At 35.2% G+C, this 23,108-nt stretch overlaps 1 protein-coding gene across 1 annotated transcript in view; it reads right to left on the reverse strand.

Annotated features, from left to right (window-relative positions):
* LOC105209729 (uncharacterized) overlaps positions 1-23,108 on the reverse strand; it is a 116,750-nt gene that overhangs the window by 20,883 nt on the left and 72,759 nt on the right. The window contains exon 5 of the mRNA XM_054227567.1: positions 15,581-15,712. Coding sequence (XP_054083542.1) covers positions 15,581-15,712 — 132 coding nt within the window. The remainder of the gene's footprint in view (positions 1-15,580; positions 15,713-23,108) is intronic.

Genomic DNA, 23,108 nt, shown 5'->3' on the forward strand with positions numbered 1-23,108 from the left:
TCACAAACAAAGCAAAAGTGAAAACTTAAAGCCTAAAGCAAAATTTTCAGTTTTTTTCGCTTTTTTTGTTGTAAGAAATCGCAATTGCTTACTTCTATTCATAAAATGAAAGTGTTTGTTGGAAGAAAAGTTTTTTGGCGGCATAGCTAATATTCATAAATAAAAAAAAGCATAAAGAAAATAAACGGAAGTTCTCTTTTCACACGCTCGCAAGCGGTTGAGTGTAAAAGAAAAACAAAAAAAAAATTTTGTTGTATAAAAAATTTTAAAATTAGAAACCTTTAATTAAAACAAAGCTAATGATGGAGCACAGCGAGCTTCACTTTTTCTGCTACCAACACACAAAAAAAGATTTTACCAATTTATTTCGCATTATTTTTACTGAGCCGTGAATCCATAAGCCGGTTAACATAATATTTTCCCTCAAAGTAAACACTTTGTCAGCTCCAAAAGTAATTTTTAGGTTATGTAGTCACTTGCAACACTTGTATTCAAAATAATTAAAAGCTAAACAGTTTCAAAAGCACTGTAGTTAGAACAGTTAAACACGTACTTGATACTGTTGTGCTCTCAATGAGTGTCAGTGTGTCAGCAATGTGTCGCACAAGACACTGCTCTCGCCGACTATGGAAAGTACGAAAGTTTTGTTGTTCTTGTTATTTTTTTTGTTGTTCTGAGTTGCACATATCACTTGTATGTACGTAGCGTATACGCAATGTAAGCACGTAATTATGTGCATACGAGTATATGCAATACAGCATAATAATGATTAGGGGTGTTGGTGTACGCGTGTCATTGTCGAACAGGCGCTTGCGGTGGTTGGTGATGAGTCATACTTTGGCAGAGGAAGCAGGAAACCCCCACACGGATAAGCTGATATGACAACCACCGAAAGATATTTACATACATAGCATACACGGGGGGTGTGGGTGTAAAACAATGCAGCAAATGTGCCGTTAAATGAAACGGAAAGTTTCAAGGATTTCCGAAAATAACGAATAAAGTACGGCCACACTGTACTCATCATAAAATACTTGCGTTTTAATTACAATAGCGCAAGTGTTTCTATTAATTTTTAAAGAAGAAGAGTTTGGAAGGCCAGCAATTGAAGGCCTCTATGCAGCCTTTCTTTAGCGACAGAAAATATGAAGTTCTAAATATAGTAAGCTGTGGTCTGCTGTACGTGCGATAGGTCCATTTAAATTTGTATAATAAAGCTTTTGTTTAAACTTTAACAATGCTGAAGCATCAACTAGCGAGCTGAAATAAATCAATATGGCTGCTTGCTAATTGAGAAGAAATCTATTCCGACAATATTTATCTTTGCGTAATCGTTAAGTATGTTGTTGGTACTCTTGTCATATACATACTTGTATTGTTTGCCAACTGACCGGCTCAACTGCTTATAAACAAGTAAATAAGGCTACGTGTTATGAGCTAACAAGGGTACATATTTACATATGTATATAACTATATGTATATTAGAGCTATATGTATGAGTAACTAAGCATATTGTTACAAAATTCATGCGACAAAGGACGTGAGGACGAGTTTTTATATCGCATAGTGGAGATACCAAGTACATGTGGGTATGTACGCCTGTATGTAGTTAGAATATTCTAAAAGTGTTTGCTTGTACATAAAACAAGTAAAGCGCATGCGCCTTATAACAACAAAAAAGCTACAACAAAAGACATATAACAATAGCGAAATTCATTGAAAAAATACAAATATACATATTTATAACTCAAACATCAATAAAAGTAACAATATGCAACTAGTATACGGTGTTCGTACAAAATATAACCACATATACACAAATGCTTAGATATTATACAACAAATGTTGTAATTTATTTGTCTCTATAAAGTCAGAGGGATGCGCTCTGCAGTAACAAAAGCGCTGATATTGTGCCAATTTTAGCTTGCGGTTTGGGATTTTACACCAGCAACGCCGATGAACCATATAGATATGCGAAAAAGTTGCAGAAAGGTTGCAAAAAATTGCCGAAAGTGAAGAAGAAAGTTATTAACTGCAATTTCGTTGCGGTATTTCGCTTTCTGCCACAGCGATGCTATGAACTTTTAGTTCGCTAACTGTTATACTTAAGTATATATATATGTAAATAAGAAATATATAATGAGATATTTATATGAAAGCTCAAACAAAATACTTGGTACATTTTTGTGTACCTAAACACATGAGTATGTAAGCAAGCGCACTTGTGTGACTTTTGTATATTACGAAATCGCTGTTAACTTGACATAATTTGGTTGTTTGTTGTTTACAACAATGTGTAGCAAATAAAACAAATGTGTAAATATGTTTTACACCTGTACATATTTACGCTACAACAACAATAACAATGAGGTCTAACGCTGTAGAAGTAATGAGAATTTATTTTTTTATTTTACTTCTGCGGAATTATATTTTTCAGTAAGAGACGCTTGAGTTCTGCTGGGAAAAGTGACACATGTCTTCTTTTTTATGCTTAAATATTTATGAGGTTCCACGAAGAATTGTTTAGAATATTTATATAATCAATAATAATACCTTAAGGGGTTAGGGGTAGTCAGGATTTTCAAAAAATCATATTTTTTTTGCATTTGCCTTAGTGTAATATCTTAAAAATATTCTCTGAAAATTTGAAGTTGATCCGATTTTAACTTTTCGAGTTATTCGTTATTATACAAATAACAAAGATCGCTCGGGCACTCCAAAACGCTAGTGTGAAATTTTAAATGCGTTTATCTCAAAACTATGTTTTTTGAACTGGTGACAACTGTAACTCGACAACCGCTCAGTAGATTTTAATGAAATTCAAACAGCTTTTAGAATACATAATAAACTCAGGCCTGATCGAAGGATTTTTTCAAAAATTTCGACTTTTTAAGACCAATTAACTGCTGATTTTTTCCCGAAAATCTAAAAAAAAAATTTCTGAGGCTGCCAATTTGTAAATTTTTGAAAAAAAGCTTCGATCAGGCCCAGGATTATTTATTTATAAAACTTAATTTTTTATCCGATTGATTTTAGATGAATTTCCAAGGACTTATGATTGTTACCGCAAGGACCTTTTTTTGAAACTGGGTCAACACAGACAGCTATAACTTTGGAAATTATAATTCTTTTTTTAAATTTTCGTGACTTTAAGAAAAAACATTGTATAATAATGCCATATTATTACTTTTGTAAAATATCATGATTTAAAAGCAAAAAAAAAATACTGAAATTTCTAATTTTTTCGTGTCTCTTGCTACAAAAAGTGGTCGAAAATTGGGACACTCGACTGGAATTTATTCGAGCCAGTCACCCGAAATAATTTTTAAAACATTCACCTTTATAATAAAGCTAAAATCTTGGCCATAACATTAAATTATATGCGCTTTATTTCTGCTTGAAAGCCATGTGTCTAAAAATAACACCCTTTATGTGTGCATTCAGTAGTAATATTATATATAATTCAAAAATTTATTAATTTTACACCATTTTAATTGAATTATTTAGCCAAATTACAGAAAATACATGTATGTGTGTGTAGAAAAGCTCAAAACCAACTGCTAACCACCAAAGTAAGTCCGCATATGGAGCTTTAGATTAACATACAAATGTAGCCACGGCTAAATGCGGACGTCCAAGAGAGGAAGTGCCAAAGTAAAATGATTAAAATGAATTTATGATTGCAATTATTTCAGCTCTGGGTGCAATAAAACACTATTTAAGTATGAAATAAAACAATTATTCAAGTTTTACGTTAAAATGGAGAAGTGGGAATGGAAACAAATGCAAAATAGAGCTTCATATTCATATATCATAGATAGTATCTCTTTTACATTACAATTACATTGTTTTGGTCACACACATATATTGTTGTTGTTGCTGTTGCTTTTAGCAGTACGAAGTATGAGAAATAAGCGCCAACCATCGCATTTTTTGACATTTGCTGGGAAATAAATGGAAGGCAAGCACGAAAAAACTAACGCCAAAAACCTGGCCAACACAGCAACGAGAAAAATATAATATTTACACAATATACAATACACTTTAGCATGAGCTGCAATCTAAATTATGTGGCAAATCGATTTCGACCATTGTCAAAATGTGGCAATTTTGTTATTGTTGTTACCTTTAACAAATACACTTATTTATTTGCATATCCATTATTAAGCTGAGCATTCACCCTTCTTTTGCCAAATATTTAGCAACCTATTTACCAATATCCACATAAACACACAAACGAACAAACAAAGACCTGAGTTCAATTTCTTGCAACATTCGTTACACTTCGAGTTGGAAATTAGCGAACAACGCACGGCAATGAACTTTATACCTTTTCCCAGCTGAAATTGAGTTGGTTGTCAAATACAGCAACACCAAGTTATTACAGCGTAAAAAGTTCAAAATGTTTCTGGGTCACGTTGTGTGAACCCAGCGTTGCGTTTTGGCTGAGAGGCAAGCAGCCAGAGGCGTGCGACTCTGTGACACTTGAACGGTAATTTTTGTGCCTTATTTGCACAGCGTATTTCTCAGGTGAATTTGGTCTACTATTTATTATAAACATAAATATATCTGTCTGAAAAATATATTATGTAACTAGCCGAAAACTTATGAATTGGATATATAAAACGAGGCTTTCTTCAATCCATCTGAATTGTGTAGAATTGTGAGAAGTTGCGCCCAGAAAACTTAAATTATGATATGGGTAAGGTTTAAACCCAGCTTTAGGGCAGCGTAGTTAATATTAAACTTCACTTTCTCTGAAGACTGGCTTATATATTGGTTATGAAAATAATTAAGTGATTTACTACTAAAGCATACGCTTTAAAATTTACATCACAGCTTCTAATATTCAAGCTTCTTAGTAAGCACTTTCCCTAAGTAGTGTGGAATAAAATCGAAAAAGTTTAGCAATCTATCTTTAAAGAACGAGTTACCAGAAGAAGCTTAGCTTTATATACTCTTTTTTCCACTTGAGGCAAACAACATGCCGAAAATGGGTCACTGCTGCCACTGATATACCGAAAAAACCACAAAGAAACAATATGGAGAAAGAAGCTTTGCGCAACAATAGCAACAATGCTGTACACAAAAAAACATATTTTTGCCATTTATAGCGCACTGCTGTTAATTCCACGAAGCGAAAATGAATCGCACGCAGATTAGCTGATGGCCACAGCAAAGAACGCAAACATAAAACTAGAAAAAGCTGCCGAAATTTAAGCCAGCGATCCGTGTGAATTTAAATTTTAGTTTTGACAAAACAATTCCCTGCACACACACATACACGCACGTCTTCCATGACGCACTGGCATAATGACAGTCAGCGGCAACAGCATCCGAGTTGGCACAGCTTCGCTGCGTTCATTGATTTTTCGCACAACTGCATGGATACATGCAACAGCGCGCCGAGCGGCTGCCATATTGACACTGACACTGCCTTACCGCTGTCTTGGTTGACCAGTTGGTCACGTGACTCACCTTTCTTGCTGCGGGGCATGCGAAATGAATTCCATATGAATGATGACTTTTTACGCAGTCCCGACGCCCGATACAAGTCCAGCTCGCTGGTGTAGGCCGTCGCGGAGCCCATCGCTGTCACCATCGGCGCTGCGGACTGCATGGACGCAGCGGACAGCGCCGACTTGCCACCGCCCGAACTGGCAACATTTTCACTACCAACGCCAGCGTCAGCGCCGGCGCCGGCGCCTTTACCTGGCGCTGTCAACGCAGCCAACAGCTGTGGCGCTGATTTCAGATTTTTCGCGTACTTCACATCACTTGGACAATCGTTGAGATTAATTTTCGGCGTTTTAGCGTTTTTACGATTTTTCAACATTTGTACCGAATGCGGCAAGATACCAAGACCGAGACCGACACCCGAAACACCGTTCGTCTGATGGTGTTCACCACTAGCTAATGCGACCGGAGCAGCCGTTGTTGCCGTAACCGTCTGCAGGTTCTGTGCCGACCCGTAGAAGAATGCGACGAAATCATTCAAGCCCATTTTGCCAGAACTGTTGGAGAATTGTTGTAGTTAGACCGAGTGTGTGTGCGGCGCCGTTATATGTGCGTCTGTGCGCACTTATGTACATAAAGTCCTGCTTTGGGGGTGGCTAAGAGGCTAACAGTCAGCCATTATATCCTTGCGAACGCACGAGCGGGCGCTGCTCGAGTGGGGATGGCTGTCAGTGCTCAGCGAGAGCGCGCGACACAATGAGAGCGCAAGGTGGATGAGACTTTCACGAGTGAAAAGTTGAGGCAGGCCATTGTTGTGCACGTACTGTTACATATTATTTGGAGGGCATGTGTATCCTTTTGGAATATTTACAGCGGCACTCGAACTGTCAACTGTTATACAACCGATTTGAAAGCACTGCACTGATTTGGTATAATATTTCACTTCAACGCCACGATATTTAGTATTTACCGTTTATTAATTTAATTTAAAACATTTTAGTTCATTGAACGGTGATATTTCAAACTCTTTTTTCTTGTTAACTTTTATTGAAAACCGTCCGCACTCTTGTCAACATTGAACTACACAATAGCGCCGCAAATTACCGACTGACTGATGGACGACCGTATTCGTCGCTGTGTTGCCACTGACAATGAGGGTTACCAGCGCTGCTTCGTACAGCTCTTCGCAGCTCATGAATGGAGTTCGCGTTTGCGTTCATATTCGCTCCGCAAGCTGGTGTTGTAAGCCAAGCGCAGTCAGCCGCTCTAATACCGAGCAATGCGTTCAAAAGTGCTTTAAACCGACGCTTGTTTGTTTGTTAGTGTGTTTTAGTAGTTTTCATTATTGTTACATTGTAAAATCACAGCGCGCTGCTTAGGAATTAGCGTTGGCACTCGTAGTAATGAGTCGAGAGTGAGTTGTAAAGCCAACCGCAACCCAATCAGTCAGGAAGTCAGTCGGTTCGTCGTACAGTCGACTAACTAGCTAAAGCACGACTCCGGCTGACAAGGCAAACTAACTGCAAAGGGAATGGCTCAATGTACTCGCATGTGCGAACAGCAGCAAAGCAAAAATGGCAGTAGAAAATATATAGAGTTACTTACTACACATAAGTAAGTGCTTTATGGCAAATGCGGGTATATAATGTATGTACATACATGAATATAGTGCGTAAATGCTTGAAGAATGTATGTATGGAATAAGAAAAGAAAATCGATTAATTACGAGTATTAAATGAACCACTAAACTGTGTCCAACAAAAAGTCTAGAAGTTAAATGAAATCAAAGAGGGTTCAGGCGTTTCTTAAAGAGTCTTACTTCTCAAAAAATATATGTATTCAAGTAGATGATTTATACATATATATATAAAGTAAATTATATGCAGATCTAGAACAATAATACAGAGTTTTTTAACTATACCCCTCTTAACTGCGCCTCTGTTTAACTTAAGTCATAGTATGTTAAAGGTGTTACCAGAAGAAATTGTTGAAGAAGACTTCAACATATTCAGTATTTTGTAAAGACTCCACTACTTAGTGCTCTTAAGCACACTTCGTATTCTCATATCTAAATGATCACCAATCTCCTGTTCTTCATATATCTCATCTTACGTTGGCGTTCGCTGACAAGTAATGTACCTCCCATGCTAGGCCTAAAAAGCAAATCTCAATAACTTTGTACGCTTACCGCCCAAATTCTTCTTAAGCCAAAGCGTTGGCGTCTCCAACTTTATGTGAATGACTTTATTATTTTTGTAAAAGCTTTTCTGCTTTTAGCTTTGTCAAACGTTTTCACTCACTCCACTTCATTTCTTTCTTTCTCTTTTTGTAATGACTTCTTGGCGACACTTTTACAATCGCTTTCTCAAAGCGGTCAATTAATAAATACGCAATACATATATTTAATGACCGCAGCACAATTCGATTGAACATTAAAGTTTGTACTCGTATTCGGCCTGTCATTGGCTCTTTCACCGCAGCCCCCACACTTATTAGCAAGTGTCATTGTCGGATGACAACCGATTTCATTGCTTGTGAAATGAAGAAGAGATAACTTTTTTTATAGAAATTATGATTTCAATGTTAGGTTGTTAGGTTGAGGTGTGTTCGATAGATATTTCGAGTTATTTTAGTTTCGAAAATCATTTTCTTTAAAAGTTAATTGCTTTTTGAGAGGCTCTGTTCTTATTACGATAACTATCCAACATCCTTTACATTTTATGTTTAAAATTGAATCAATACAACTTCATTTTCAGAAGACATAAGCCCATTTCTGCAGCAGCACCTATTTCTGATAATGTCCACTCTTTAATCTTGTTTAACCATGTTTGGTACCCAATAGCATTATCTAGAACGCTATTCATGAATAATTAGGTTTAATGTGTCAATTGGTGAATGAAGTCACTGAACCGCTTAGAATTTATTGTTATAAATTGCTGTAAAACAACAACAAATAAATTTCTTATTGAAACTATGAAAACTATTTGCGAGCGACTAAAATTTTCCACACGTATTACAGTGGCTTCTTTTGGTTTGGTAGTGATACATTTATGGACATGCAGACAAATAATACAAAGGCCCCACACAAATATCATTTGCCAGCAGATAATGATCAATTGTTGCCATAAAAACAACAACGACTAGAGGAATGTGTTATCAGAACGGTTGTTCGAACGGTTTTCGAAATTATTTTTGATTTATGCGAAAGAGGGTTTTAGCAAATGCAAATATTTATTTTGAATGTATATATAAGCAGATATATATCTACAAATATATATTTATATGTATGTAAGTATGTGCTTGTAATGTAATGCTTGCAATCAACAGCTCACTCCTCCCCCGCTAACATTGTAGTGCGCTGCAAATTTACGCTCAAATGATTTTTCACAATAAATACAATTTACAATTACAACTCATGTGTTTTCTCTGGTAAATATGGCGTGTGAGTATGCGCCCACAATATAGGAAATAAAGTTTAATTAGTATATTGGCTCGAAGGCAATACGCTTTCCGTTGGCTACATACATTTACGAGTATATATTTAAAGTTAAGAATGTATATAAACACAATTGAGCGCTTGCAAAAACCGATATGTTAACAACAACAAGCCGCATATTAAGAAGCAATTAAAATATAGACATAAAATATGCTATCGTAGATATGTATGCATGTATGTGTAAGTAAATATATTTATCTATGCTCAACAGAATATTTTGCATTAATTTACCTTTTAATTAAAATGCTCCCGGCATGTGGTTAATGTATGTAATATTGCAATAATAATTACATTAGTTAGTAATTAAATGCTGTCAATATGCATTCACTTGGCCACTGACACATTTTCTATATATTTAATTTCTTTTTTTTACTGAAAATTGAGACTATTTGTCAATTTAACATATTTTCAGCTGAATTTGTTATTTTTTAATGAAATCTGATTAAAATTTTCATCACTTTTCCATAATTTTAGACCATACAATTTATGCAGTTTCTGAAAATTTTATGAATTTATTCGCGAAAATGAATAATTAACAATTTCCTGTGCTATAAACTCAAAATTATCAAAAATAGCACTACGGAGTAATCATTACCACACTTCTTTTCTAGCTAATAGGTATCAATAATACAAAATACAACAAGTAAGGAAGAGCTAGGTTCGGGTGTAACCGAAAATTTTATACTCTCGCAATTTATTTATTTAATTTTATTAATATAACAAACAATTTGACTCACATATTCGGCATATATATGGTATAAACTCCATTGAATGTTGGAAACCCTAATATAGGATATATGGAAGTTAGGTGACGTTATGACCCGATTTCACGTATTTTAGGCACGGAGACATATTATTAAAAGAAAGATATTCCCACCGAATTTCTTCAAAATATCTGAGAGTCTTACCTAGATTTTCGGTTAAAAAAGAACTAGAAGCTATGAGGTCCTCATGTTCGATACATGGGGCCTTGAAAATGTATGGTCCGATTTCGATTTCGATTTTTAGAAGGGCGATGCCGCACTATAAATGTAGTATTTGTGCAAAGTTCTGTTCCGATATCTTCACTAGTGCTTACTTTATATATTGTAAAGTAAACGGTTCTGATTGACTTCAAAGTTCTGGTATATTGGAAGTAGGCGTGGTTGTGAACCGATTTCGCCTATTTTCACAACATATCATTGGGATGCAAGGAAACTATTACAAATTGAATTTCATTGATATTGGTCGAGTAGTTTCGGAGATATGGTTTTTGATCCATAAGTGGGCGCAAACACGCCCATTTAAAATTGTATGTACAATTTTGTAAGCAGCTCTTCTGTGCCTTCTTTATAATGAAATTAAGGCTTCTGTTCGTTTTCCTTACTGAATTAAAGCATTTTTAGTAGTTTTCAACTTTGTATGGGCGGTGAGCGTGGTTATAATTCGATTTTGTCCATAAGGACGGTGTGGACAGAACTATTATACTCTCTTTAGCAACTTTGTTGCGAGAGTATAAAAACACCAATCTACATAAAACTCAATAAATCTACAATAATCAGCATACAAACATTTCAATATTACCAAATTTGGTTTTGCTATGCAAATCGCAATCGAAATTCGCATTTCTAAAGCTTTAGTATTTGGCTAATTGAGTAATTCCATTGCGATTACTACGCTTTGAATTAACACAAAAGCACGAATTAGCATAGACGAAGCGATGAGGTGGCTGGCCAAAAAGAGCAAGACACCAAAATGAAGAAGCATTGATGGATGGAGTTTTTATTGTTTACCGAACGCCCTCTTACAATTTTCCATATTTTCGAAATTCATTTGTGTGTTTTAGACGAGTGACTTTACAATCTCTGCTGCAAATTCATCGAGGCACAGCGAAAAAAGAGGTGTTTTATTGCCGCAATAAACATAATTTTTAAGTGTCTTCAATACATTCAACTCATGTAAACAACTAAAATCCAAATTTCAATTTCGAAATTCATATCGAATATTGCGCTTGTTTAACAAAACATTTTACATTTAACATTACAATTGAAATGCAACAAAGTGTTTGAAAACGCTAAAAGAAATCTTCGCATAAATATCTGAGAGTCGCCGCCGGCACACCACGCTTCCCGCAGTTACGCATTGCAATCAACGCGTGAAAAAACTAGTGAAATTTGCAAAGCGAAACAAAACCTTACAAGCATGTAGTACTTGCAACAATTGTGGATTCAAAATAAAAAATAAAAAAAAAAATCGAAAAACAAGCGAAAATTACAAATTTCTGCTTTGCAGCAAAAGTAAAAGTGTTTAAGGTGCGTAAAGCCGTAACGGGCGCGAAGTTGGTGGCACTCAAGGCGTCTGCCACATCAATAGCCGGCTGTTGGCGGTTGGCTGTTGAAGTCATTAACTCCACAGGCCCATAAAAATATAATTTGCAACTTGCCATAACATAACGAGGCTACAACTGCCTATTTTGTTGTATAAAAATTCACATTTTCTTGTTTTTCATTTGTTTGCCATTTTTCCATTTTTATTGTACAACAAGCTCTGTGTGTTTTTCCAAGCAATAATCGTTACAATTTCATTTCGAGTTCGCTGTTGCCATGCATTAACCGATTTCGATCCACAACAACATATTTTCGCAACTCCATTGCAATGCTGCGGCAAAAACGAGTAAATGCATGGCAAAATGATGAAATGGCAAAAACAATGTCGCCGCGTTAATGAGGTGCAAAAAGTATTGCTTGCAATTGGAAATCAAACGGTTGTCTAGTGAGTTGTAAGTAGCTTGCGAATGGCATTTATCACGAGATATTTATCATCGGAGATTCATATACAGGTGATGGCTCCTGGAATAACATTACTTAGACCAATTTTGAAAGAGATTCTTCACACATAAGCTGATAGGAATGGAACGTCACCACCCTTATCTAGGTCAAATTCGCAACGACTACTTTTGAAAATATTATTAAATAAATGAAATCGTCAATTCTACATTAAAATGGGAAATGTTGCATAAGAAATGAAAACTTGTCTTGACAAAACAAAAATCAGTGAAAGCATCGCGAATCAATAAACAACACAATTGATCAATTTTTTCAAGTGTAAGGCGGCGCTAAGTTGCTTGACTAACCCATAACGCTCGCATAACACCCAACCTCAATAACTCATTCACACTGCGGACAAGGCAGATGCGCAGCTGAAGACAAATCGACAACTTCAAAGCACTTTGCCATAAGCTTTAATTTGGCGTTACACTAATTATTAATTATGCGCATCAAAAAATCATGTCTGCATATGTGTACATACGCATAATTACATAGACATAAGGTCAACAATTTGTTTTTGTTTTGTAACACAAATTATGATTAATTAAAAAGCTAATTACATATTTACCAATGTAGGTTTATTAAAGAAAAATATTTATTTTCTCTTAAATATTTATTATAACATAACAAAACATAACATAGCATAGCGTAGCTTAACATGAAATGGAATAACATAATATAATATGGTATAAAATAACATAACACAGCACAGGATAACATACCATAACATAGCATAGCATAACATAAGGTAACATATCATAACATAACATAACATAACATCTCATAACATAACATAACATAACATAACATAACATAACATCTCATAACATAACATCTCATAACATAACATAACATAACATAACATAACATACCATAGCATAACATAAAATAAAATAACATAACATAGCATAACATAACAGAACATAACATAACATAACATAACATAGCATAGCATACCATAACATAGCATAACATAACATAACATAACATAGCATAACATAACATAACATAACTTAACATAAGATAACCATAATTAATAAATATTTTGCGTAAAATGTTGAAATATGTTCATTAGCATTTTGAGTAGACATAAATATATTTATGTGTGAAAATGTGCGTTTAAATAGTACTAACGGCATTTAAAAGCATTTCAGACACAGTAAGTATATTTAATTAACAATAAAATAAACTAAAGGCATAATTCAGAGCTTTTCAACATATTTTACTAAAACGTGACACATTACGTATGACAAAGTCCTATAACTGCTCCAGTTTTACATTTAAAGCTAACATACATATATAATTGTTGTTGGTTTTCTATTTTACATAAACCTTTATATTTTAACCCTTTTTGTTGGGTTACACTTACGTACATATGTACAAGTGTATATGTACATGGCTTAGTGCCTATGATTATAACATTTCGCAGCAACAAAAAGCAATAAACCGTTTTTCGGCAAGTAAACAGTAAGCTACCACAAACGCGTTCCATAAACTGTGGTAAATTAAAAATAAATAGCTCCGCAGTACACGTCACGCTTGCCCAGAAGGCATATTGGCCCCACTCCACACCAAAAGGCACGGGTGTAGCGCTTTTTTTGGAGCGACCGCGCATTTTTTCTTGTCAACACTGTCAAATTGCGGTTTTTGTGCACCTCATAACTTTTCCACGTGCATATTTTCATGGCATTAAACTTTAAGTAAATGAATGAAGTAATGAAGTGTGTGAAGCGCTGAGCTGTTCAAGCACAAATCAATGCAACATTTATGCTTGAAAGAAACTGGTTTTCTTTGGTATAACAACTCAAAGGGGTTCTAAAAGCATTCCCAATACAAATCTAAAGAATTCGATTATTGCTTTAAGACGGTCTTAACTGTATGTGTATGTAAATATATGCTTTCATTCACAACTCAATCACATTCACATCTCTAAACCCCACTCATAAAATAGAGATTGTAGCGTGGTCGCCTTGTGTCACCCATCAATTAAGTTTTATCTGTGATGTGCCCACATTTATCGGTGTTCAACAACAAATGATACAATCTTCACATTATGCCTGCATGTTTTACATTGCTAACTATAAATCTTCATTTGAATATATTTTGTCTTCGACTTTAACGGCACATATTTCAAAAAGGGTGATAAGGTTCACCAACACACAGGCATATCTACACTCTCATACATACACTCATATCTACAAAAGGCGTGTGTTCCGTGGAAAATCTGTTTGATATGATTTCCCGTTTTTTCCACAAAAGCAGTTATTTCTTAAGGAAAAAAGTGTAACCACAAAACATTGTGTGGCCAATAAAAACCTTTTGAAAGCAACGTTTTTTAAGTAAATTCGACTTAATCGCTAGTATTCGTTGGTGTTCCACAGCAAAGTAGGCGTACAAATCAGGTGGGTTACAAATTGACTTTTGTTGTCTTCATTCTCATTTTAATTGCCTCGTTTGTTTCGTATTAATTCGCTTTTCCTTTCATTCCTTTTCTTTTTATATGACTTGTACACGCTTTTGCTCAATTAATTGACATGTGTCAAAACATTTGTCAAATTAACGCAGTCCGTCCGTCCGTCCTAAACGAGCAAGCCGATTACGAGTGTTTGTTATGACACATTTATGAGTGTGTGTGTGTGTAGTGAACAAGAGCAGCCTAAAGGCAGTAATTTCTTCTTAATAAGTTTGCATGGAAAATGGCAATTCGATTTGATTTCGATTGCTTAAATCACATGGTTCAATCGATTAAGCATTTTTTGGGCTTTCTTGGAAATTTTATACACACTGTCATAGCGAATATGCATGTATGTGGTTTATGTTAAATTAGTTTGTTCAATAAGAGGGAAGAGAAATGATTCTCAAACAATTTATAATTATCTAAAATCTCATTAAAAGTTAAAATGCCGTCTTCGATTGTTGATATATAAATATTAGCCTAATTCCTGCCTTATATTTATAAATTCTTCATAATCTCCTAAAAATAATTTCAAATAATATACATATTTAGAGGAAACTGCAAATCCTTTAAGTAGTAGCAGTAGTCTGCTTTCCAGGCTTCAAAAAATCGATTTTTTTTTGTTTTGTTTTAAATCTCTTTCAAAACTATGCAAGAATATGTCTTTAAAATTCCAGAGGCCAATTCGACATATTTTCGAAGCTAGAGCAGTTTCAGTGGCCGAGCGTCGAGCAGGTGCGAATGCGAAATGCGAATGCTCAGGCAGACCTTTAAAGCGCGTTTTCTCGAGTTTTCATTTTCACAAGTGTTAGAAAACGGTGCCGGCGATAGCAACAAGAATATATGTCCGATCGAAAAAAACCAAAGTGATCTAGCTTTCAGTATTAAATTATCTTCTATTTGAACTAAAAAAGTTGGACAGAAGTATTATTTAAACTACTTGTTTTGCAACTTAAAAACAATTTTTTTTCTTAAAAAGTGAATTTTTTTTTTCAAACTTCGAAAAAATTTGGAATTTTATAACTTCTTCGGTATTTTTTTTAGTTCATAAAGAAAAGAAACTTATAAAAATTAAAAAAAAAAAATTTGGTTCGACTGTTTCAGATGCATCGCACGACCGCCATCACCGGCACCGATTTACAAGTACAGACTCCAGGCGCTCCAGAAAAATACTTACAACTTTGAAAAAATTTCAATATTTTTTAATAATAAATATTGTTTTTAAGCCTTAAATATAGTACACTATCGTCTTAAAATTCCGTTTACCGCAATCATTTTCTTACCTTTCAAAAAAAATTGCTAAAAAAAACGCTTTTTTCGGCTTCTAAAGCAGACTACTTAAATATATATTTTAATTTCACTCACCTTTAACAATTTTTTTCACTGTTGGCGGACTTTTCACTTTCAAATTTCCACCGCCACTTCCTGTGGGCGTGCTAACTGCCGTAGATGTGGTCGAAGGTGTGGCAGAAACACTTTGTGAAGGATAACGTTTTTCTGAAATGAAAAAAAAAAAATTAAATAAAAATTTGTTATTAGTAATCAAAGTGTAACAATTCCATATCCAAGAGCCTTAAAGAAATATTTATTAAAAATAGATTATTAATTATTATACATTATTTTATTATTTATTATTATTAAATTTATTCTTTATTATGAATATATTAATTTATATAAAATTTCTTATCATTATTAAATCAATAAGCTTTAAAACATATAAACTCTTCAGGCTAATATTGCACTGCATCACTAAAAACGTTGCATATATTTAGGCAGTATGCATGTTGCGTCAACATGTTGTTAAAGTTTAGCAATATTCATTGCAGAGACATGTTTACACAGCTTAGCTACAAATATTTTGTGTTTGTTGCATATTGTTGCTATTCGTAGCATGTCAACTGAGACACGAAAACCACGTGTTGGCGCCTTAATATATGTATATAAGTATATATAGATATGTATATTGAATTACAATGGATATGCTTTTATACAACTATTGACATACGTTTTACTCTCCGCACAAACAATCCCCGTCGCACGCTGCGCCTCAACCAATGCAGCAGATTTGAAGAACTCTTTGTGCTCTTCTCGCCCGCTGTAATTATGATTTTCATCGAGTTCTCATTAAGCCTCGGTCTGCTGCATGATGCATCTAGCGCTAATTTCGTCATTACACACGCACATATATTTGTTGTTGTACAACTTTATTTGGTCAACAAAAGTATAAAAGGAAAAACAAAACACAAACACGAGAATTCTACACTAGGAATTTACGATTTGCTTCGTGGTCCGAATACTTGGTTAGTATACAAAGAATTTTAGGAGTAAATTAAGCGAGAGTTGCAAGTGAAGTTGATTATTTTTTGACGTTTTTTTTTTTGTTTTTGGTAATGAAAATAAATTGCCTACAAGTTGACACGGAAAGCTCACATGTCAAAACAGCTGTTCTTGAAGGTTTTTCAATAACTTTAGGCTACAGTGTTGTGCAAAAGTCTTGCATTTCTTCTATAGTAGGTATGGAAAATGAAAGTTGGCGGGTTACAACAAATATTCATATTATACAAAAACAAATATATACCTAAGCAACTAGTTAATTCTAAATTTCTCGCTCGCCATTACTTTCTAACGCATTTCAATTTGGTTTTATTGGTTCGTTCTGGCAAAGCCGCTTGACCAGCTAATCACCGCTGAAATAAAAAAACTCTTGGGTCAATTGGGCAATTAACTGCCATGAAGTAGGTAAAAAAAACTCAAGAAGCGAGCGTTTTTATTGCCTTTCTTCCTATTTCCTGAATTTTACAGTGTAATAAAGATATGATGGAAGTACGTATGCGGCAGTCGGAGCTCAAGCTCAAGCGCAAAGGAGAAGGCATTTGCGATTATCTAGCATACTAATATGTATGTATGTATGTTTCTTACTTGAATGCAACACAATGTTGCCACAAATGGAGCGCGCTGTAAAGCCATAAACGCTAGCAAATCGACACAATTGGCTATTTGATGGCGAAACCCGTTATTGTTCTAACGCTCAGTATGGAGGTGAGCGAATGTACTCTTGAATATTTGAAAATAAACACACAATCACATAAAAATAGCTACTAAACTATTTAAGTTATGTGTGATTCGAAGTGCAACAAATTAAAAGCAACAAAATGCGCGGCCGACTCAATGCAACTTGCAACACTTATCAGCAACAGGCGATTAACACCTGATTGAGCAGACCAAAACAAAAACACCACCAAATATAGTTGCTATTGCTGAAAGCATTACGAAGTAACAGAACAAAGCGGAGATAGTGACAATTGTGAATGAACGAAGGTAAATGTGAAGGTGAAGCAATGCAGTAAAAGACACCTGAGGAGAGAGAGCGTGAAAGAGAGATCAGTTTGTGGTTAATACGAAGCTAAGAGCAGCAAAGAGCGTATGTACAAAAATTAAGAGAATTTTCTGTAATATTTTTATTTTTCTCCAGCGCTGTTGTGCGCTCTCAGATCGTTGCTGATTGTTGGATCAGGTTTTTGTTCAGCTACAATATAACAGCGCTGCAGCTAATTAGCATGTTTGAATATTCCATATAATACGATAATACAATGGTGATGGGATTCTTTCAATATTTTCTTATTTGTAAGGAAATACGTAAGCAAAGAAATCAATTTCTAACTGATAGAACTGCTATGAAGATAAACGGGAGAAATTTACTATATAGTACGAGTATATAATGTAATATAGTAGTAGTAATTGAGAAAAGATATAAGTATATAAGGTATACAATTTTGAGCCGAAACCTTACCTAATGCAGACATGTAATTTTTGGGTATTAAACCCAACAAAAAGAATATTATAAGATAGTCTTTAAACATTTGCTAATGGAAAAGATTATTTTCGAATTTTATTTTTAATGAATTTTATGAATTTCCGTTCGTAAGTACTTGTAAAGAGTGTTTTTTTAGAAATATGGTTTTCAAGAAGAAATAAACCTTTATCAAGAATAAGATAAGGGTTTGCCATTATATTTTAAAAATGTTTCCAGCCGAGAGATCAAATTTTTTAACACTTTTTTTTAGTAGATTGGGACCGAATGTCGGCAATAAACGTTGTTCCGAAGTTGTTCTCTGTTCATTATGAAATGTCAATCCATACTAAGTATAACTTCAGACAAAAATACCACCTCCGAAAAACGTATTGTCTCCACACCACCACACGTCTTAAAGAAACACCCTATATGTATATTAGAAATTAGTAATTTGTTGTTGAATCATGTGTTTATTTATAAAACTATTGTAAATTTTATGACCACAAATTAAGTCTGAAAGATTGTTTGTCATTGTCACTGTCGTGATATGGAGGCAAGCGAAAACAAAGATATTAACGCAACCGTGCAAAGTGAAGGTATCAAATGACCTCATCGCAGTCATAAAAAATCGCAAGAAGCTTGCAAATTGATGCAAATTAATGAAGACAATATATTTTACATATTTATGCTCTGAAAGAATGCATTTACATCCGAGTTGTGGTATTAATATTAATTTAAGCAAAATCTTAGGACCAAGATAACGTTGAAAAATATTCTTTGGGTATTTGCATATTAATCAATTCCCTTATTCCCTATACTGTAAGCGGCCCGATAATATTCCTCGATTAGAAAGTACTCCAAGAAATTTCTATGACTGCAGTTTTTGGTGTCACGAAGATTTTGAGGCCCATCAATCTTAAATTGACTCATTTTTCACCATTTATGGCTAAACCGAGTTCTATTTAAGAGCAAATTTTGTTTTTATTTGCAAAAGCAAAGCAATTAATAACTTTTCGCTTAGTCAAACTCACTCAGCATTCCAGTAAGGTCATAATATTGAAAAATAGCGTTCAAAACTCCATTTTTGGCAAACCATTCGCACAATATTTAGCCTCGTAATTAGCTTAACCCACTCATTTAGGTGTGTGCTTAAAAGGCTATACTAACTCGTAAGCGCTTGTGATTTGCCACCATGTGGACTCGCTGTGATTTATGATTTCACTTGTTTGTGAAGCACTTTTCGCAAGTGTCTAAGAATTAGTTGAGCACGCTTATTTACCCCAATAACGGCACACCTCAAATGCTGTGTATATCATTATAAAGTTATTGACATTGTACATATGTACACACAACACATCACCATGTGTGAGTTAATAAAAACTATGAAATTATGGTGAAAACAAGAGAAACTGCCGCTGGCTGCGCGAGTGAAATTGTTATTTGGTGGGCATGACAACAAATCTAGATGTGCTACTTAACCAGATTATATGGGTGCGCAATGAAATAAGTACGCTGAAGTAAATTACCCTATTTGGAGATTTAAAAATTTTGTTACATATACATACATATAATCTAAATTCTTCTCTTTCCGACAACTACCAGTTTCTTAGTTCCAAAAACAGGCGTACATAATTCATTATGATTGATTAATTAGCTCATAAAGCTTACATTAATGTTAAGTAAGCGGTTGAGCACATAAGTACTCACATTTGTATCAATCATACACTAAATAAACTGAATGACAATAAAAAAGGTTCGTGAGTCAAATTTAACCCTTTGAAGACTACTGACATACTAATGAGATATTTGTAGGTGATTGGCGTTGGAACCGTTTAGCCTGTTATAGCCGAATCGATTATAGCGCGCCACTCCTCTCTTTCCTTCGCAGTTCGGCGCCAGTTGGAGAGCCCAACTGTAACCAGGTCGCTCTCCACCTGGTCCCTCCAAAGGAGTGGAGGCCTTCCTCTTCCTCGGCTTCCTCCGGCGAGAACTGCATCCAACACTTTCAAAGCCGGAGTGTTTTCGTCCATTCGGACAACATGACCCAGCCAGCGTAGCCGCTGTCTTATTATTCGCTGAACTACGTCAATATCCTCGTATAACACGTACAGCTCATCGTTCCATCGTCTGCGGTATTCGCCGTTGCGAATGTTCTGAGGACCTCGTCTGATGTTGACATCGTCCACGCTTCTGCACCATAAAGCAGGACAGGAATGATAAGCGACTTACAGAGTTTGATTTTGGTTCGTCGAGAGAGGACTTTCAGTTGCCTACTCAGTCCAAAGTAGCACCTGTTGGCAAGAGGACTGATATTGTTGGTATTGTTGATGCCGATTCCCAGTTATACGAAGTTCATGATGTAAATATACATATGTTGAACTATACTAAAAAAATAAGACCAAAGAAGGCCGTATCTCCCATCTAGGAACAATGTAAAATATATATATAAGAAGACACATATGAAACCGTTAAACACTCTTCAAATTACAATCAATAGTTCTCTTTTATTTATTGTGGCCATGAAAGGGTTAAGCCAACATTTGTAGCACGATAATTTGATTTCCATTACAAAGACTTAAGCCGACGGGCAGCCAATGAGCCGGATTAGAGGTGTAGCCAAGACTTATTTAACGCTACACGGAAGAAAAATATGACAAATCTACACCAGCTTAAGTGTGGTAAGATCACATTACCGATATAGCCAGAGCCAAACAAACACTGAGAGTTCGAAGAACCATAATCACCTTCCTAACAGGTTCTCAAAGGTTCTTAAAATATATATAGGATTAAGTAGGCACTCTGAAGACAAATACCAAAGATTACTCACAATAATTTGCCTTAAGCTTCTCAGAAATATTACAACAACACCCATACTATCGTAAATAACTGTATTATTTTCGAAAATATTTATTTTTCCAGTGCATTTCACAGCCGCAGCTTTTTGCGTGTGGGCTACAAACGGTTTAAGCGTCAGCGGATTTCACTATTTATTTTGTTAACAAATCTTCGCAGCAAATGAGTTGTTTTGCATGGCAGAGAATTGTGAAGAAAGACGAAGACAACAAAACGCAGCATCAACTTTGGGAGACATGTGCATATCTATAGCAAGCAATACAAATAAATATATACACAATCATAACAAACAACAACAACAGCTACTACGATTTCAAGTGCGGTAAACAAAATGTTTGTGTAGGCCGCCAACAAAGTCACGTTTCGGTAATGAAGTGTCCGTCCGCCATGTGTTCAAGCGACAAGGCGAATCGAGCGATCGCGCGGCGTCAATTGCGTGGTGTGACTTTCAATAAATTCACAGCCATAATCAAAGCGTTGAGCGCAATTAAAGTATTAAGATAGTGTGCTGAAATCGATACCGCAGTTGCTCAAGAGATGGCGCTAAGATTTTCAAATCAAGATATATTCAAGCGTTTAACCGGCTCAGCGTGTGTGGGTTGGAAATGGTTCGCGCGGCTCTTAATCGCCGCTGATTGCGATTGCGTTTTTGCATTTCGTCCGCTGGTTAGCTGGTTATGCGCTTCACAGATTTTGATTGAAAAATCAATTTAGCCAAAAAGCTTGTTGGCGTTTGCTAACTGAGCATGGAAAAAATACAGAAAATGGAAACAATAAAAAATTGGCTGTGATTGAACCGAGTGCAATTTGCGGTGTGTGTAAGGAAATTTTGCTGGTTTTTGCGCAAAAACTGGTTACTTGGTGGCCTCCATCTCATATCAGACTTCAAAGCTTTAGATTGAGAGCTAGGTTAGACTACAACTGACAACTTGGAGGTGTTAATAAAGCGACCTCCAACATTCTACTAATTAATTGAGGGCTTAAGTGGCATCAGTTACCATTTCAGACATCACTTTCAGTATATCATTTGTAAAGCGTTTACTTTGAAAATGCTTCTGGATCTTTGAAATAAGCCCTTAACTAGTCACAACCGTACTAGTTCGTTACAACCGTAATTGTATAAATTTAGCACGAAATTGCATCACTTGTAGCATATATGTAAATTGTAAACGGCGCATCGCGAAATTGCACATTCAATTAAGCTTGCGAAAATACAACAAAAAAAAACTAAAATAAAAATGGCAAAAAATAAAAGAAAACAAGACTAACCGCATGCACATTGAATTGAAATGCATATGTAAGCACTCAAAAGCAAGTAAGAACGCGCTAAATTCAGGCGGAACCGAAGATTTTAGGCTTACTTATTTTATTATTGACAAAACATATTTTCAAACTTAAAGAGACCAGCAAATCTTACAAGATTTACGAGCTTGGCGATTTCTGGTATAATTATATATATTTTAGTCCATTCATGCATGATATAAAGATCTAAGTCTAAATCAATTTTCCAGCAAAATAAGCCAAATTATATTAGATAAGAACCGTTAGTTGCGCAAAAGCTTACTACAATTCCTCGTGTGGGTATAAAATTCTACAATAATAAAATCGCAAAAAATAAAAAAAGACAAAAGCGAAGAAGAAGACTAAGCGCATGCAAATTTATTTGTTGTACACATGTCAGTGCATAAATACATGCTGTATATGTAGAATGCTGTCAGTATGTCATTGTACATATACGGCGCATAGCGTACGTTTTGCAAGCTCCACAGCCGAATGGAGATTCCAATCGGCACAATTGTATTACGCTAAATTTGAATGAACACAATCAACTTTCTTTGTGAATTTCTATTATTCTATTATTGCGCTCAAGCAAAATCGCGCTGACCTGCAAATGTAAATCTGCCTTTGGGGACAGGGAAAACGCACAAAAAGTAAAGCGCAAAAACGATGTTGGAAGTGAAGAGCCAAACATTTGCAATTACTAACGGAATACCGAAGGCAAGCGCATTGCATAAAGCAAAAATTTGCTTCCAGTCAACGTAGGCTTAATAAAACGATCTTACTTCAGTTCAGAACTTAAGAATGCCGGACATGAGCTAGTAGACTAACAATAACAATGGTAAACTGCACTGTGACCTTTGCACTTCGATGCTGGTTTAAGCGCGACCACTTGACTCGATGGACGGTTTGAAAGCGAAGGGAAATTTTAGTTGGCGAGTGTGGGAAGAGTTAGGAATAGCGGCTGGA

Source organism: Zeugodacus cucurbitae, chromosome 3 (assembly GCF_028554725.1).
Source record: "Zeugodacus cucurbitae isolate PBARC_wt_2022May chromosome 3, idZeuCucr1.2, whole genome shotgun sequence".
NCBI lineage: Eukaryota > Metazoa > Arthropoda > Insecta > Diptera > Tephritidae > Zeugodacus > Zeugodacus cucurbitae.